Source organism: Acipenser ruthenus, chromosome 25, assembly GCF_902713425.1.
Source record: "Acipenser ruthenus chromosome 25, fAciRut3.2 maternal haplotype, whole genome shotgun sequence".
NCBI classification, from domain to species: domain Eukaryota; kingdom Metazoa; phylum Chordata; class Actinopteri; order Acipenseriformes; family Acipenseridae; genus Acipenser; species Acipenser ruthenus.
Genome location: NC_081213.1, coordinates 26,172,143 through 26,190,539, shown reverse-complemented (window position 1 = coordinate 26,190,539; position 18,397 = coordinate 26,172,143). Strand labels below are relative to the sequence as shown.

The window sequence follows — 18,397 nt, the reverse complement described above, 5'->3', positions numbered from 1 at the left end:
CACAACTCAAGCCCCTTTTTAAACTTGTTTTAACAAGTCTAAATACTTGTTAAAAGGCGCATTGAATAGAACTTTTCTAAATTTCATTGATCTGAAACAGGCCTGCTACTTTTGAAACATGTGCTTCAGTGTGTTTATGCACCGTAGCACCAGCTACAGTAATTAGAATAAATATCAGTCAGCAAAAATAAATAAATAAATGCATTAAAAATACAATTTTATTTGAATGTGTTGCAAAAAATAATTGGCGGCACTTTCACTGATTATCTATAACTGGATTCCATGGGTGAGCCGAGGCATCAAGACCTTGCACTGAGTAATCAGCTGGACTGTTTCATATGCATGAAAGCGATGCATCTCTAGTGAGATTATCAGCACAGTCATTCATAAGGACAGTGAAATACTGATGCAGTGGCTCCTTGTTAGCATCTTTTGGGGATTTGAATATTTTTGAGGGAAGAATTCACTTTGGTTTTGTGTTAATAAGGAGTGTTGCTGTTTGCTCTTAAGATCTCAAGTTAAGATGACTGGCTGCTGAAACACTGGCAGATTATTGACATGCTAAAATGTGTGTTTAAACCTTGTGCTGTTTATCACAATACATGGCCAGCACTAAAAGGATGTCAAAATAATGATTTCTCCAAGTATTTGTGATGAGAACCCTCATTGTGGTCGCAGTCCTGTTACCAGCTTTGTCTAGATTCCAATTTATGACCCTACATGTGTTGACTGGAGCAGATCAGATTATAAAAGGAGACAATACATGTAAAAAAAAAAAAAAAACATGTTACAAAACACTTTTGTAAGATGTCATTATGGTTCCTCTGTCTCTAATAACAGCAGTGCATTGAAAATGTGAATAACCGTTGAGCAGTAAAACTGCTTACTACTCTGTTCTGTATTAGCATGAGGCTCATGCGTTTTCTATACGTTTTCTGCACACTCTTGCTACTTTCTACTGCGTTTGAGTTCTGCTGATGTTAAAATTAGGAAGGGCTTCAGTTTACTCAGTGCTTAGGGTTGTTTTTGTTTTCTGTTACTCTTGCACGTCTCAAGAGCTCTGCAAAACAGTTGGCTGCTGTACCTTCAAGTGGTCGGCTATTTGAAATGTTTTCATTTGTGATGACTACTGTACCTGTGGTTCACAAGGGATAACAATTTCCACTTCTCATTTAAAAGTTCTGTGACTATTGGTAGGCTTTTAAAGCATTGAAAGCATTAACCACAACTCTAGGCATAATAGAAATGTAGAATGTGTTTTGAGTGAGAAATAAATAGATACCTCCTGATGATAATATTTATCAGTTTTAATTTAAACATTTTGTTTTGCAGCAAGCATGCTGAATGCTGACATTGTTTACGTGAAACCCCTGTCGCCTGAACAATTCGTTCTAGCTTCCTCTATTGTGTCTGCTCTGTACCCTAGTTTATTATCACAAGAAGAAGATTCTCATTCCAAATGCAGGAGCTGTGAAAGAAGCTGGAGCTTTCCCGGGAAAAACTCTGACCTTTCCCCTGCCGTCCTCCTGGCCACATCCAAGTCTTAATTCATGGAAGAAAACCCACAAAAGAGTCTGTGGAATGGAGTGTTCATAATCCCCTTTGTGTGTAGATTCTCTTTGTGTTTATCCTTGTCTGCCTTGTTTGTTGAATTTATTTATGCAAAGGGGCTCTTTCAGCACAAATGCTGGTATCCGTAGGGGCTCTGTACCATGTTAGTGATGAGGAGGGGAAGCTTCATGGAGAATCTGCGCAGAGCAGCAGGGGTCAGTACTCAAGGTCTTCTGTAACATGTGCCTGATTATCTGGCAGGGGACTGCCCCAACAGCATAGCCACTGTATGGCGGGGTGTGATGTTATTAAGGCAAGGCTAAACCCAAATAATATATTTTTGTTTCTAATTTTGCTGTTTGTTGACAGTGCTATTAGCCCATTTCCTTTCACGAACACTAAACTCACAAACACAGCCAGGCATGTCTATTGCTAGCCTCCTAAACTGGGCTGTGCCTGCTCTTCATTCCTTATCTCTAATAAGTGATGACATTTTTGTTTTCAATTTGAGCCAAATTGTTTATAGTTAGTGACTGAAGTGACCCACCAAGCTCATTTAAATTTGAACCCAGATCTTCCAAGGTATAAATCTAGGCCATTAACATTAACTGTGCCAACCTCTCGGACTCCCTACCACCTGGCCCTGAAGCACATGTGCTGCGTACTGAGCCACTGAAGTTGTTGACTGAACTGAAACTGTAAAGATTTTTAAGCCTACACCTTTCATGTGGCCCAGCAGGGGTAAGAGATCTGAGGTGCTGCCTTTGTTCTTTTTTACCCCCAGAATGTCTCTATCTGTCAAACTGCCTTCAACGCACGGCATTCAAAGGATGGGTTCAATTACACTTGAATCGTTTTGTGCAGACAGATTGTGTTGTTAAAGTATTTATCCGGGTACATTGTCTCCTGATTTTAGAGCTCAAGGGCAAAGTTTAAAAAAACAAAATCTCTTCTTTAGCTCTTGACAGACTGTGTGTTGCATTTTTTGTCATTGATTCAGCTGTCATAGATCTATAATAGCTAGAATTATATCAAACAGTATTGTGGCATATGTTAATACGGTTTATGCTGACATACACACAGCTTTAGTATTTTTTAGAAATCTAGATGGAATGCAATCTGAATATAATATTTTCAATCTGAATATAAAAAAATTAAAAACAGAAACAGCTTTTTGTAGTATTATAGTAGCTAATTATTTTAAGTAGGTTTGAACTAAGGCATGAACATGTGCAATGCTCATAATGGTCTTTTCATTAAAAATACATTAATTCATTAATCTTTCCCAGTTATAATATGACAGTAATGTCTTCTGCATATATTAGCATATCCTGTTAAGATATTAAGATGGACATGGTTGAGTCATCATCGCGGCAGCATTGTAGATTACATGTGCTCTTGAATTTTACATGAACAGCAAGAGATGCCTATTATTATGCATACATTTTCAATATTGCTGTTTTATTCCTTTGAGTTGGCCATAATGTTGATGATAAATGTTATTTTCCAGCATAGTTTTAGAAACACAATGTGTGTGCTTGAAGTCGGATAATTAATGCAGTTGTTTGAGGCAAGAGGCAAATTATGTAACTGGTTGTTTTGGGGCGTAGGGTTGCGTTTTTTTGGAAGGCCTACTCTGTTTGCCATATTAGGATTGTCTGATGTAATACCTTAGAAATATCCTTACTGTAATTCACTGCAGGACTTGTTTTGTTTGTGTGAAAATCCTAGAGCACCCTCTAGTGGGGGCAAAAATGAAAGTCTGAGGAATTATTGAAATATCATTTGGATATTGAATGGCCCTCCCTGGTGGCCTAATGTTTTATTTGCCCCTTTTCTGTACCTTAAGCAAATGTTAATCCCGCTATGTAAATCTGAGACGGAGATCTGTAATTCCTTTTCCCTGACAGGTGTGATGAGTATGTGGTCCAGCTGGATGAGATGCAGCGACAGCTGGCCGCCGCGGAGGATGAGAAGAAGACCCTGAACTCACTGCTCCGCATGGCCATCCAGCAGAAACTGGCCCTGACCCAGCGGCTCGAAGACCTCGAGTTTGATCACGAGCAGACCCGACGGGGGGGGCGCAGCAAAACCTCGTCCCGGAGCAAGACCGCCTCAGCCAACCCCCACGTAAGTCACGGGCGCTCCTGCGCAGACCGGCCAGAGGGCTCGCTCCTCACTAACCCAGTCTTCTGCAGTGAGAAGTATAAAATTTACTGCGACTAGGGAGGAGGCGGTCCCTCGAAGCTCGTGCGAGGAACTGTACAGCCGTGACATGCATCCGTCCTACGTAGATATAAAGCCCCGCTTGCTTGGCATTGCAATGACTTGTGTTGGTTTGCTGTTGAAATAGTTGGATTCCAATGGTGTTAACTCCTGCTAGTTCAATATGTATGGGAATGCTGTTAGGCAGGTAACGTGTAAGGCATGAAAATAGCTCTTTCCAGGTAAATTTCTTTTGCATTGGGTTTGCTATTGAATCGTTCTTAGTAATGTTTGTGAGGGTAGCGGCTTTAATCTAAATGTGACATTGCATATCTAATAGTGTGGGGCTACAACTTTGGTGTGTGGGTGTTAGTACAATGTTTACTGATATGTCCCTTCATCCCTTTAGCTTGCTACTAACACTGCTGGCCGTGGGCTGAACTGCGCAAACGTGATGTCTGCTCCAGGGCTGTAACAAAGCTTAAAGGTGTTAGACAAAATGAAACCGTGTCAGCAGTTCCATTGGCTTGCTACATATTCAAGTTGAACTGCATTTTTTCTTAACCCAAGATGTATCAGATTCAATTATCCCCTTCATACAAACAGCAGTCTGCCATCTGGTACAAGTCATACTGATATTATCAGGCACGCAGAATGATGAAAGTCAACTAAATCAATGATGCTCCCAGAGCATTCTAGGCTTTTTATGATGGTTTTCTAGCCTGGGTACATTAATCCACATTTAAAAGACTTAACCGTAGTGTATGCAAAGAAATCAGCCTTCTAGGGAGATCATAGCCTCTGATTTGTATAGGCTGTTTTTTATGACGCTTATATTTGGTCCTGTCACAAGCCTGGTTAATTTTATGAAGTACTGCAGGGAATTCCATCAAAATGAGCGATTTCCTCAAAATCTATGAATAATCAGATAGGGTTATGATGACATACCCCTTTGAGCTGTCAATACAGTCTGCATGTTAATGGGTTAAGAAAAAGCAGGATAACATTAGCTGATTTCTTTTTTCAACCTAGAGCAAAGCCAGAGAAGTTTGACTGTTTTGTCTCAGAAGCTTCCCCAGCTTTTCCATTTTGTTACAGCCCTGCCCAGCTTCAGTTTGCATGTCCCATTCGGGCTGGGTTCTGTCTGACAATGCTGCACGTGTTTACACTAGAGAAATATGCAAATTCATCCCGACACAGGGGAAAAAAAACAGATTAGATAACTTTGTAACAAAATTGCCGTGAAGCTGATTACAATTTTTTATATACAGCATATAATATGTTTTATGATAACATTTGTAATTGGTCGAATAAGGTGTTTCTTAGAATTTCTGATTGGGGGAAATAATTGATAAGGGGGATAAGGGTGTCTTTATCTACTAATGTATATCTGTACCTGTTAATCCGATATCGTTATACTCTAGTATTGTCAGAATCACAGTGCATTGCTTTCAGTATTACGGTTAACGTTGCTGTTGCTTCTCAGCTAATATTAACGTTTTTTTACTTGTACAAGCACAGATACCACGGGGCTCTACGTTACGATAAGAAACGTTACGATAAGAAATACGGTTTTGTACCCACAATTTTGAAAGGCTTTATCCATGACTTGATTCGACATGGGGCCTTTTTTTGTAACAGCCATTAAGTCTCAATCAATATCAAAGTTACAAAAAGTGTACTTTTAAAAATGGGTGCCTGTACCTTTTCAACTATTAAAGATTATTATTCGATCCAAAAACTGTGAACAGATAACATTTAGTTTTGAATTGATATTGAGAGTTTTTCTTATCTGCAAGAGCACAAAAAAGGCACATTATTTTGGGTAAGATGCCGACATTTGGAAGTGCCTGTTAATCAAGTCATTTATTTCAATGTAAAGCCCTGTACCATTTTGTCTGTATGACAGCTAACACTGTCTCTGTCTCTCGCTTCTCTCAAAGCAGTGTGAGCTTCTGTCTTCTCTAACGAAAGCTGTGGGTAGCTAAACTCTTAAGCTATGTCCAATGCTGTATGTTGCTTCATCTGACTAGTATATCTTTTAGATTGTCAGCAGCTTGCTTCCTCTGCAGCGCCGCTCTGCCTTTAAGTAGAAAGGCGTTATCCCATTGTTAATGTCAGGTAATGATCAAGTATGTATAAGCTGCTCCTAGCCAAGGAGAACCCAGCGCGCTTTGCTGACTAACCAGTTTTACAAAAGTCCTTTGAAAAATCTCCTTTAGTATATACTGTGAGTTATAGAAGTGACAAACTTATTTAAAAAGGACGAAATCTTAAAATTATTAGTTCGAATCACAGTCAACTTCTACAGTAAAGTCCAAATTTGTAGGAGGTTTTTTCAAATCGCTGTTTTTATATGCTGACAGCTTTTGGCTTGCTAACTAGTCAGTTGAAGCAAATTTAGGTGTGTTCAGTTCATTTGTTAGCACTTGTGGATCATCATCACTTGAATGTTAGCTTTAATATTACTGATAAAAGCAGGGTTGAAGTGTAAAGACTTAAAGACAAAGATGTATTTGTTTCATTTTAATAAATCCAATCAGGTTTTGTCTTTAAGGAAAACACCAAGAATAATAATTCCCCAAAGAGATGGGAAGAAACAAAAACGATTTTAATGTTCAACCCTGCTTTCCTTGTATGCTGCATAATCCTCAAAGGCCTTTATTATCTTCTTGTGGTAAATGTCTGCCACTACTTCTGCTTACAAAGAAAAAAAAATCAGGCATTTACAATTCTAATCATTTCTGCTCCATTTAGAAGCAGATACGTGTTTTGCTTCCACTGTGTCAGGAAGCTTTAAAAAAAAAAATACATTTACTGATGGCTTCCCTGGAGCATCATTTCAGTGAATAAGCTGTCACTCACAATCTACAGCAAATACTAATAAAATGATGTGGGGAAACTGTTACTTAGAGATAATATTGTTCAGGGTGTTTAGAGATTTAAAAGCTTTGTTTTATGTCCAGTGTTCTCGAATGGCTAAAACTACCATAGGCATTGATAGAAACTAGTTAACGTGCCACATTGCAGAATGGAATATTGAATAGATTCCTCATTAAAAGAACTGCTACAGTTCATAATAAGGCCCTGTATTGACAGTCAAAAATGTGGTATAGGTTTGAATCAATGCCTATGAGCAGGACACAGCATGTGAACTTATTAAACCTTTGCCTACCTCTGCTTGCAGGCTCTTTTCCAGCTGTTTTTTGATGTTTTTTTTTTCAATGATATAATAGCAGCCTGCATGCAAAAATGACCTGCATGGCAATGGAGAGCCTACCAACTCCAACACTCCAGTCCTTTTTGTATACCCTGTTCTCTCTTGTGCATGAGCGGCGTAGAGATTCATTACTTGTGAGGTTTCTGCTTCCTGCAAACAGCTACTTACTGACTTGATAACCTTCGTAAATAACATTCAGTTTGATGCTTGGCGCTTGCACAAACAGAATTGTGAATAGAAAGCCCTGATGATGGATGTTCCAGCCTTGGAAACTAACCGGTGTCTGCACTTATATATTCGACTAACCTGGCTCCCGAAACCTGCTGTGCATTCCCCGTTATCTGATTACTTCAAAGTTACAGGTTTTGTTTTGCTAATTTTCATTTTTTGTTTTTTCATTTTTCCAGTGATAGAGTAGATCCCGGAGTTGGACTTTTCCCGACAGTTGTACTGCAAACTCCAGTTTCTTAAGCCACCACAAAATAGCCATTTGCACAATTGATAGAGATAGTGGAAACCACTTGCAATTTTGACTACACTTAAAAACTGAAACTATCCTGTTACAGGCCTACATAAAGTATGGAACTCTTTCACAGTTTGTGAGCAGAACATAGCTTTACCATTTGAATGCTGCTGCAGGAACACAAAACTCACAAGTACTGGTGAAATTCAATTTTGGTTTTGGGGGGTGGGGGTCAAATATGTTATAATTTACTTCAAAGACAAGGGGTCATTTTCTTAACATGTTTTATTGCAATTATTCAGTGTTTTGTTTCTTAAACATTGTTACCTGTGCACTTTTGATATATTTACTATGGCTTCTTTTTTATATGAGTTCTTTACTTAGGAAAGGTATATAGTGCTGTGGTTTGTGACTCAGTTATTATTATTATTTGTATTATTCTTTTTAAAGATTAATATTACTGTTTGTTTTATTTTGTTAATTGTTCTCTGTATCAGCATGTTACTGAGTTAATTTTTTTAATGTTTTTAGAATCGAGTTGCAACACAAACCAGAGTTCTATCTGCTGTACTGCAGTGAAATTATCCATTTAGAATATTAATAAGCTTTATGTTTGTTTTTTTTTATTATTATTGTTATTATTATTTACTGATGTTAAACTGCCATGTTCGAAACAAAATCCAGGGTGAGCAAATTCTGGGATTTTTCATATATTATTCTTAGGAATAGTTCAATGTAACAAGGAGAAAACTTGACGTGGTTCTGGTTTAAATGGTAATAGGCACTTGAAAACCATGAATAAAATAATTAGTATTACCTACGTGACTCCAGGATATCTGGATTCAAATGAAAGCAGTTTCACTGATGAACAGAATTGTTTTACAAGTGCACCAAATAAATTCCAAATTGGAATTGTTTCATTCTCTCTTTGTTTATTGTGCCAAATCTTGGTACATTTAGATATTTAAAAAGAAACAAGATAAGGAAATGTCATAGAGGACCCGGTGTTTTCTGGGGTGTGCTGTTTCAACGCCTTGTTTTTATTTTGTTGTTCATTCTTGCCAGTAGTGCCTTTAATAATTTCGAGGGAGAATCCTAGACTAGTTTAATTTTCAAAGGCAAGGAAGCTGCCTTACTGAATCTTGGTTTAAAATGAATTTGAGAAGCAATAAGTGCAAAGAGAACTCTCCTTTGCATTGATAGAATTGTTGTAGTCTTAAAATTTTTTTTAAATAAAATTGTAGGAAATTCTGTTGGTCAGTGATCCTGTAAAGATGCAGAACCGTGCAAATTCAGGGGTATCATGAAAAAGTTTAAAAAAAAAAAAAAAAAACACTTTGAGAACCAAATCTAATGACTTTGGACTCCTAACGAACAAAATGATTCAATTCTATTAACACGTTTGTGGTTGCAGGAGAGAGTACTATCTGTAATATTAACGTATCTATAGCTTTGTATGGTGACGGTCACGTGATATCTATAGTATTGTTGGCAAATGTGAAAGTTCTTTTATTTCCTTTTTTCTTTTTGTTTTTGATTTTACATCCTACTTAACCATTGTAATTTCAGTAAACAGAAAACAGATTTTTGCATCAACAAGCGCGTCGCGCCATTATATTGGTGCTGTTTGTTGAGGCGTTAAAACGTCAAGTTATTGACATGGTTTGAAAGGTTTTGTTTTAAATTAAGTGCAATTCAAATGCTGTTATTTAAGTACATTAAAGAAAAGTTTTCTGTTTGCTGGAAAATATAACATCGTGATTACTAGACGTGCAGACTTTATATTGTCATTTTCGATTACAGTATTGATCCATATGAGAATTTGATACCTTTATATAAACAATGGCTTCGTCTGTACGTTGGTATTTATTTGAAATGATGTCATACAGTACTGTATTACTTTTATGTGCATTACCATTAGTGGCAAATCGGACTCAACTTAATGTCATATGCATGTACTCCAGCCAAGGAACCTTTACACAGATCTGAAAACTACGATGTATTCATTGAAATGTTGAGGGGAAAAACAAACAAACGTAAACTCAACAAAGTTTAAAAAGAATAACTTTAGGCTTTAATGTGTTACTTCCAAACTAATCCAGAAATGTGTTTTGTTTTTTTCTAGAAAAAACTGTCTGTGTAAAGGTAGTCATATTGGCTATATCAATAAATGTGACTAAAAAGTAATTGTGTCCAGAGTGGTTTTTTTTATTTATTTTTTTACATGAAGACATTCTAGCTCCGAAGCCTGCTTCTCAGCATCACAGCACAGTTAACTTACCTTACCCAAGGAATCAACACTGAATATAGGTTTTCTTTTTCTGATTACAATGAAAGGATGAAAGTCCAAACCAGATTCACTTACAAAATGAGTGTTCAGTACCACTGTCAATGCGCTTCATTTTCAAACTCTATTAAACCCTTTATAAATTGTCAAAAACAACACACGCAAACATGAAATCCCCAAAACAAAGATGTCTATTTCCAGGAAGGCTCAGTCCACAGGCTTTCTGATGATCCTCTTGTTCATCTAAACTGAAGCACCATCACTGGAGGTTATAGCCTGGTGCATACCAGTTGGCCTTTGTCTTGGATTTCTCCATCTGAAGGTGTTCAGTCAGTGTTCTGCAACAGATTCCAGATTCTACATCACAGGTTACAGAACACACTGAACATTCCCTTTCAGAACGGTTTGTGAGCCACTGTCAGATTAAGTCTTCCCAGTGCTTTGATTAAATCTGCCAGCAGGGGGCACAAGGGAAACAACAACAGGAAAGCAAGGACATGACTTACATTTGACCAATCAGAATGAGTACATTTACAATACACTATATGCCGCTACGCTCCTGTTGAAATTACACACGGCATTAAACAAATGAGTTACGCACTGAACAGAAAACAAAGTAATAATACAATCATCCAGATCTTGAGATGCAGTTTGGGTTCTGGTTGCATCCAGTTTCAGAACAAGAGCTGGACTGTAGGTGAAGTGATTTTATTTCTACAGCCACTAGAGCAGACTCCTGAAGTTTTGAGGTTTTAATGCAAATTAGATTTCCCCGTGGTAAAATCTGAACTGGGAAAAAGTCACAGTGATAGCCAATGACATAATTGTATTCCATCAATGGGACCATTGATACCAGTCCTGCCTCAAAGCATTTTTTAGAAGTTAGAACTAAAGATTGAAGTAGCTAAACTATTCCATAACGATACTAAGCCCCACTGTCCTATGCAAAGGCAGTCACACAAGCATGTGCCAGTTGTGAATAGGACAAATGGCTCACTTTTTGCAAACATTTAGCCAGATTAACATGCAGTAACTCATACAACCACCAGGTCCGGCTACACAAAAACATTCCATGATTTTGCAGGTGCAATACAACCAAATACAGCATTGCAGTGTCATACGTTGCTGCTGATTTAACAGTGAGTTTTTGGAAAATATACTGTACTTTTACACTTCTTTATACCAGCTGGATATCCACCGGTACTCTTGCTCATCTCCCACTCGCCAGCCATTCCTGGGATTTTCAGCAGGTATGCTGTATGGCAAACACTGAATTGTTAGCAAGTTTTTAGGCAGAACTTAAAAACTGCAACTAGAAAGAGAATCTACACCTGCTTGTGTAAATAGGTATTTTATTTGCACTAACTTCAGTGCATCACAAAAAGCATAAGGTAGAAGGCTGTGAGCATCACAAAAGATATTCCATGCAGCATCGGAGAAACAGTTCGGAAAACGACACGTCAGCCCGAGCAGGTTTCTCTTCTATTGCAGAAAACTGCAATGATCAAGGCTCTTTTAAATAGTAATCTGGCACACAGAATGCTATGTGAGCTGCAATCACTCTGTTTGTGCAAATGGTGATCTACAGCACAGTGTGTGACTGCAGGCTGGCAGTATTGCTGTGCTCCACTCTTGTTGTAATGTGAACTTTTGTAAGCTTGGGGGAATGAGTACAGTCTAAATCACAAGGTCTCTGTTTTGAAAGATAAAAGGGAAAGTGTGCCCACTAGACCGTCATGACATAATATTTGAGTCAACTCTACTTCTGTAAAGAGAAACCCTCTGGCATGAAATTTCACAAACACATAACCAGTAAAGAGCATTCGTTTTTATAAAATCATAGTATTGGGATGAAAACTAAAGATACCTCTAGAGCTTGAACAGTTAACTGCCTAGAGCGCTGTGCCATCATCAGATCTACGGTATCATTTTGCTCACACCATGTGAACGGCATAGAGTACTTCAATGCATATTCATAAAGCATTAGCATGCCTGGAAATACAGTATTCCCTTCATTAACGGGTGCTCTATTGCATTATGACAATGGCTTGGTATAAAAATAAAACTGAATTACAATACACGTGTTAAATCATGTTTATTATAATATATAAAATGTTTTTTTACCACGTTTACAACATCAGTTTCCATGTCTACTAATATACAAGTTTCCATTTCTGAATGTTATTGATTTGCCCAGGTCAGTCTGCTGGACTGGGATTCATTCAGGTGTGGTTACCTGGAGTTTAAAGGCAGTAGTTTAGGGTGAAAGGTCAATGAAGGACGTCTCCATACCATGATCCCGCCCCCAAAGTGGAGCCCCAGTTTCCAATGAGGAGTATTCAATGGGTTACACAGGTTTGGAAGTGACAATATGACAATTTGAATAAAGTATTGATTGGTCCTGATCCCTTCTCTAGAGCTGTCCCCCCTGTTGAAGCCATTCTATTTTGACCCATTGTTTCCAGTAAATGGCTGTTCTGTTCCAGGCACTGCTAATCCGTCCTCTCAGTTCTAGTGACATCAATGACATTTGGAGGTAGCTGTCGGTCTCGATTCCTTATTTTTCTTTCTAACAGCAGGAATTTCATTGCAGGTTTAGATGTACCTTCAAGACAATGCACTCAGACCATTAACAAAACCAGACAACTTGCCTCCAGCACTCAAATTCTGCTACATGAAGTTACTGAAGCATTGCAATCCCTAGGCAGTGCTTCGCTTGAATAAAATGCTCAAGTGCAATTTTTTTTGGCAAACTGTTTCTTAAGAAAATAGTAATACATAACTAGTAATGTAAATTTTGTGTTTACCAAATATTATCATCTTAAGCAAATGCTTTGTAAATCTGAGAGCGGTCGCTCATTACAGAACAGTGAGAAAGGCTGATAATGTTTTGAGCAGCTTTTAGGTTGCTTTGGTTTGCCTTCAGATTAAATGAAATGGTCTTTAGTGAAACACACATTTTAGATGCCTTCTCTTTCATGTAGAAATTGATCAAAGCATTACATTTCCTAGTGTGCTGATTAAAGGTCCAGGGAAGTTTTTGTTTAATCTTATTTCAGATAATGTTTTGGTTTTTTTTTAAATAATGAAGGTGGCTTGAAGCCCTGCTGGTGTAATCAACCTCCCAATACTGCTGAGCAGACCCAGCAAAACCCTTCCTGTTCTTCACATTGACCAGCCTGCATTGCTGTGCTGCCTTCACTGCTGTTCACCACCATATCCTGTGTGGGCTGTGTTCTACTGTCTCTACAGATTGCATTACCATACAGAGAAAATCAACACATCTTTTAGTTTTTCATCTAAGTGTGCTTGCATAAAATAAAAGAGGTCCACTGAACCTTAAAAGCTAGCAAAGACAGGCAAATGGGATCTTTGAAGGGGTATGAAATAAAATGTATCTGCTGTATATACCAAAGGCTTGAAAACACAATTTCTCTACTGCTATCTGTCAATTCACTAAAAATCAAATTAGAAACATACCACGAAAAGCCAATAAAAAATACAATCCCACACTAGATATTTGCAAGTTAGTTAAAATGACATGGCTTACATACAGAAATAATAATCAATCAAGCTTAACTTAAAATTGTATTTATATTTATTGTAAAATATCAATATTCAGTATACAGAGCTATAAAATAACACTTCTGTTTTATCTACAGCAGTGGTATTATAGTTATCTTTTATAAAAATGGTGTGTTTTACCCATTAATCTGTTTATATATATATATATACACACAAACACTGCTGGGGGACCTCAGTGTTTAATTCCCATGATAACGGTTCCAGTCACGGTGCACAGGTTTGAATCTGGCAAGGACTAGCATCACTGCAAGCCATTTCCATTTGGTGGATTTTAAAGGTTAATTGCAATGGTGGCACAGCAGATGGGGTTATGTAGATACTGGGCTTGAGGTGCTTAAGCAGGACAGTGATGGAGAAGCCACGTGTTGTACAACGGGACCCCATATCTCTCCTTGCCATGACCCTCCATGACATTGGGTCTGACGATCTCCTTATGATCACTTTTCTGCTTGCAACATATTTTTTGCTCAGTTTAATGACTTTTTGCTTCATTTGAATATAAAAGTCACCTACAAGACACATTGAGTTTGTTCCTTATGAGTATTCAAGTCTCATAACAGAACAAGCATATGAGTTTCAAATTCAAATGGCAAAGCACAGGAATAACTTCGGAATGTAATATAGTGTTTATGCTTTGGTCCCCTTTTACAGAAACCACTTGACTTTGTATTGTCAAGGACTGTATAAGAAAGCTTGTACCTATGAAAATAGTACATGCACAACATACTGTAACAAGAATACTTAAGTGTGCATGCTATAAATGTATGTACCAGAAAGACTGCATAACAAATAAGTATAATATTGACCCTTCCCTAAAATGGAAGGGTCATTGTAAACAGCTGTAAGCTGGAGCCAAGAGCATGAGTCTCACTTGATAACACCTCTAAACACAGGGTTCTAATCCCTCAGGTGGCAGTAGGCCTTGTGATTTAGCCCTCATGGTTTACTCAACACACCCATGGCTACATGGACGTTCCACCTTCTCCACTATTGCACCCATTTAAGTGGTCATAAAGAGTCCTAGTCTTCAATTGGTTCTGATTTCTAAAGCTAAATGACCAGCATGACTAATTATATAACTCCATGAGTAGAATGTTCTGTAGAATAGTCCAGTAACAAGCACCAAGGCCATATCCAAATAAGAAGGGCCTGCATTCTTAAACAAGGAGGGGTTGCAACTAGAGTGACACTCTGGATTAAATCTCTGCTTCGTTTTTTTCTTTTCACGAATGTAGCAGAGCTGTCTGTGCGCATCTGAAATGTCCAAAAGACAAGCATAATTCTGTTAATGCAATGGTGTGCAGTGTGCACGCTGATGGAGGGAGAACCATTTTAATCCTCCTTTGTGCCGTTTCATTAAAGTCTTGTCTGTTGCAACTTCCTTCAAGTCTGGGGTTATCAGTGGTTTAGAGTTGACAGCTGAAGCGCACATTGAACCATGTCCACATCTAGTTAACAAATCAAGCAGTCCTGTTAATCATACCGCATCGTCTGTATTTCTCGGTGATAGAAGCTGACCTCATTCGTTATCTTTGCTTTATTTTTGATGACCTCTTATGTGTTTAAAACTATTACATCTAAGACTTGCCTTTAAGAGAGTCAGGGCCAGACAGCCACACAATATGAAAACGCTGTTTTGAAATTCCTTATAGAATACTGGAAAACTGCTGCATCAAATTGGTCACTATGTTGCCTTATACATTGATTGTGACTGTCTGTCTGGGTTATCTGTCCTTCGAACTTGTCTCCAAATGGACCAAAATGAAGCGCTTAACTTTACCGCCGAACAGATACAAGTACAGCTGTTGAGATGCTGACCTACACGTCTGTGGATGTGTCAGTGTTATTGTGGTCTGAGACACGGGGACCATTAAAGGTTTTCACACTATCACTCAGACACAACAGCCATGGTTGGAAAGAGAATGTAAAACAAAGCATGGCATTGACCTCAGAAGAGTATTTTATGTGCAGCTTTTCAAAAGGACCGTAATGTGAATCTCAGATAACCCTGTCAAGGACACTCCATTGAAAGACAGTGACAGACTTGACCCTCACTAACAGTAGCTTGAAAGCCGCAGTGCTCAATAGCCTATCAAGTGAAGTCTGTAGAGAAGAGCCATATATGCAGTAACTCCACATAGCACTGTGTAGAGGACTGCTTTTATCGTTATCTGTGCTGGTTAAGCATGGAAAACAAGAAAAGGTCATGCAACCAGGGTTTAAATTCACAAACTTAAAATACTGTATTGCTATGGGTTGAAGAAACATGCTGATACTGTATAATAGGTGGGTAATATTGTTCATTACAGTCAACAGTGTGCTGAAACCAGAAGCAAGTTTCTATGCATGCTTGTTTTGTCAAATACTGCCCATATTATAAACTGGGGTAAAAAACAAAAAAAAGGGGGGGGGGGGGGGGTCCAGGTGCAAAAAACACAGACTACTAAATGTTTTATAAATATTTCAAAAAAAAAAAAAAAAAAACATTAAAAAGTTGATAGACAGATTTCAAGGAGGCAGTGTTAGTAACTTCAAAAAAAAAAACTGGACCGTGCAATTGTGATTCTCGAGAGCGCGCTGCGGGGTCGAGCACGGACACATTTCTCCACAACACGCTAGCTAGACAAGCTTCAGCAGAGTTCCAGAGGGGTCTCGGGTCTGTTGTGAATGTTTAGATAAATGACTCAAGGAAGCCGAATATAATAAGAAAGCTGAACGCCGAGTAAACGGTATTTTAGATAAGCACGATGTGGTTTCTTTAGTTGTGCAGTGGGGAAATGCAGTTGGAAAGAAAAAGCAAAACTGCAGTTTTTTTTTTTTTAAGTAGAGTTACTTCTTCCTTCCCCTGATGTGTCTCAGAATCACAGCCTGAGCAGAAGCAACATCTAGCCGGACCCACAATCCCGCTTGGGAGTGAGTACAGGATAAAACAACACGGATAAACATCGTCTCCAGGATGCAGGGGGTGACCACTGGTAAGTAATTCATAGATGCATCGTACACAAAAAAAAAAAAAAAAAAAACACGAAGTTATTTAAAAACAAAAAGCTATGCCCAAAATCAATATTTACATCTGTTAAGTAGCAGTACTGTATCAATTGCAGCAAAACTGTTAGTTAGAGTTACTTTGTATTATTCTACGTGTTGTTTTGTTTTATTTTATTAACATTTTACTATTTGTTTAATTTATACAGATCAAATATTGTTAGTTTCAAATAGGGTAAATATCAATATGCAATAGTACTTGCTGTCAAAACTACTGTGCTGTGTATGCTTGACTCGAGATCTATGAAGCTGTTTTATTGTATATATATATAATCCTGCACTACACAGTACTGTACAGCATATTGCATTATTTTATTTATATTTCTCCAGTAGTCTAAGTGAGGTTGCTTATAAAAACATGTGGCTTGGAAATTGTTTGGTTAACAGAAATGAATGTGCCAATTTATAATTTGCTATGCACTTTAACTACTGCTGAAAAGGGAGAGTAAAAATAAAGCATTCTCATTTTCAAGAAAGATTGTTGTGTTCATTTGTATGCAGCGTATTAAATAATTCAGAACTTGGCCAGAACAGCAAACATTATTTATTTTATTGATGGCTTCAATCAGATTTGAGCAACATTGACATATGTACAAATGCATTACTGTGTCTACCATGTACACAACCAGGGCACTGCAGAAAGAAAAACGATTTACACAATGTTGGGTGAATAGCTGTCACACCATGCAGAGTACCTACCAATGTTAAAGCCAATTAATTCATGATTATCATTATTTACAGTGGTTACTTTCTTTATCTGTCTATCTATCTATACAATTAGAATCCATTATAAATATGTGTATTTGCTATTCCTTAATTGAAGTTTAAATGCTGAAGTCAGAGACAAGAAACAAACAAACATATTATCATTTTGAAACCGATGAAACCTCAATCTGTGACGCATTTAATACTGTTGTTAAAAATATAAAAGATGATAAATGGAAGGTGGTACTTTCTGTTTGTAGTCATCGTCATGTTAATAATAATGCTGGCCAGCTGAGTTACCAAGGCTTTGTGGTCAGAATAGCTTCCTGTTACTTTATTGTAAAACGTTTTCAAATTCAAGTTTTCAGGTGGGTAATTTTAGTTAACATTGAATAATGTAGCCCAAACTATCTTCTGATAGAAATAGAAGGGGGGAAAGAGTCAGAAAGCATTGCTTTGGGATGTTGTGTAGAGCTGTCCAAAGCTGTTAAAGCCATTCTGCTTGCTACCTTTTTCATTGTAGTTGAGAGGCCCCTATTTATAGAGTGTACGCGTTCATTGAAGACTGAACGTGCTCATGGCTTTTTCCAGTGGCTGGGGCTTTCTAGTTTCCACTTGGAGCAGGGTGAGCAGTGATTCTGCTGTCCAGACAGCTGTGCAGCTGTCAAATGAAATACAGTTTGAAGGAATTCTCTACCCCTCTGTGCAATAGTACAGTAAGTAACACCATGGGAAAACAAAAACAAAAAAAGCATTCAACGCGCTGTGGTCATGGCAACAATCCAGCAAAAGTCTTTGGGGTTCGGAAAATGAACACCCAAAACCTTATCAGAAATGTGCATGTGAAACATAGATTTAGGCCTTAGTGTTTGAACATTAGTAGCTGTATAGTTATTTATTTACTATTCCTAATCTATTGTACAAATGAAGACAGCAATTGTTTAAGTGTAACTGCAGTAGCTGTACCAGCAGTGTTGGTTCTGTTTTGTGACCTTCTGCCATCAAGTGTAAATAAGCTTTGTTCTCTCTGCTCTGGGCTGGATTGGAAACGAAGAATAGGAAGTGCAGCCTACTGTATACTGTAATGCTTGAGAGCCCAGTATTGCAACAGCGCAGCAACTTGCCAGGATGAGAGGAGAATTCATTTGTTCCCTTTTTTTTCTGTTACTGTATTTCCAAATAATGAATTCCGAGGAGTACGCTTTCTCAACAAGCCCGTGGATGAAATGTTTACGTAATTTTATAATTAACGAAAGCAGTTTAACAAGCCTTTTCTAAACATCTCCCTCCTTGTGAAGTAAACACAGAGTGCAGTAGGAACCTCCAGCGAGGGGGT

The 18,397-nt window shown here is 38.0% G+C and overlaps 2 protein-coding genes across 3 annotated transcripts in view; both read left to right on the top strand.

Moving 5' to 3' along the window:
- LOC117413644 (protein bicaudal D homolog 2-like) overlaps nt 1-9,626 on the top strand; it is a 46,461-nt gene extending 36,835 nt beyond the window's left edge. The window contains exons 7-8 of one of the 2 annotated variants that reach the window (XM_034022879.3): nt 3,462-3,681; nt 7,384-9,626. In XM_034022879.3, the coding sequence (XP_033878770.3) occupies nt 3,462-3,681; nt 7,384-7,386 (223 nt within the window). In that variant the 3' untranslated portion in view covers nt 7,387-9,626. Of the gene's footprint in view, nt 1-3,461 lie in introns of both variants that reach the window. The other variant, XM_034022878.3, reaches the window with a different exon arrangement.
- A 6,251-nt stretch (nt 9,627-15,877) lies between these two features.
- LOC117412348 (FYVE, RhoGEF and PH domain-containing protein 3-like) overlaps nt 15,878-18,397 on the top strand; it is a 70,127-nt gene continuing 67,607 nt past the window's right edge. Inside the window, exon 1 of the mRNA XM_034020672.3 lies at nt 15,878-16,286. Within this exon, the coding sequence (XP_033876563.3) occupies nt 16,268-16,286 (19 nt within the window). The 5' untranslated portion in view covers nt 15,878-16,267. The remainder of the gene's footprint in view (nt 16,287-18,397) is intronic.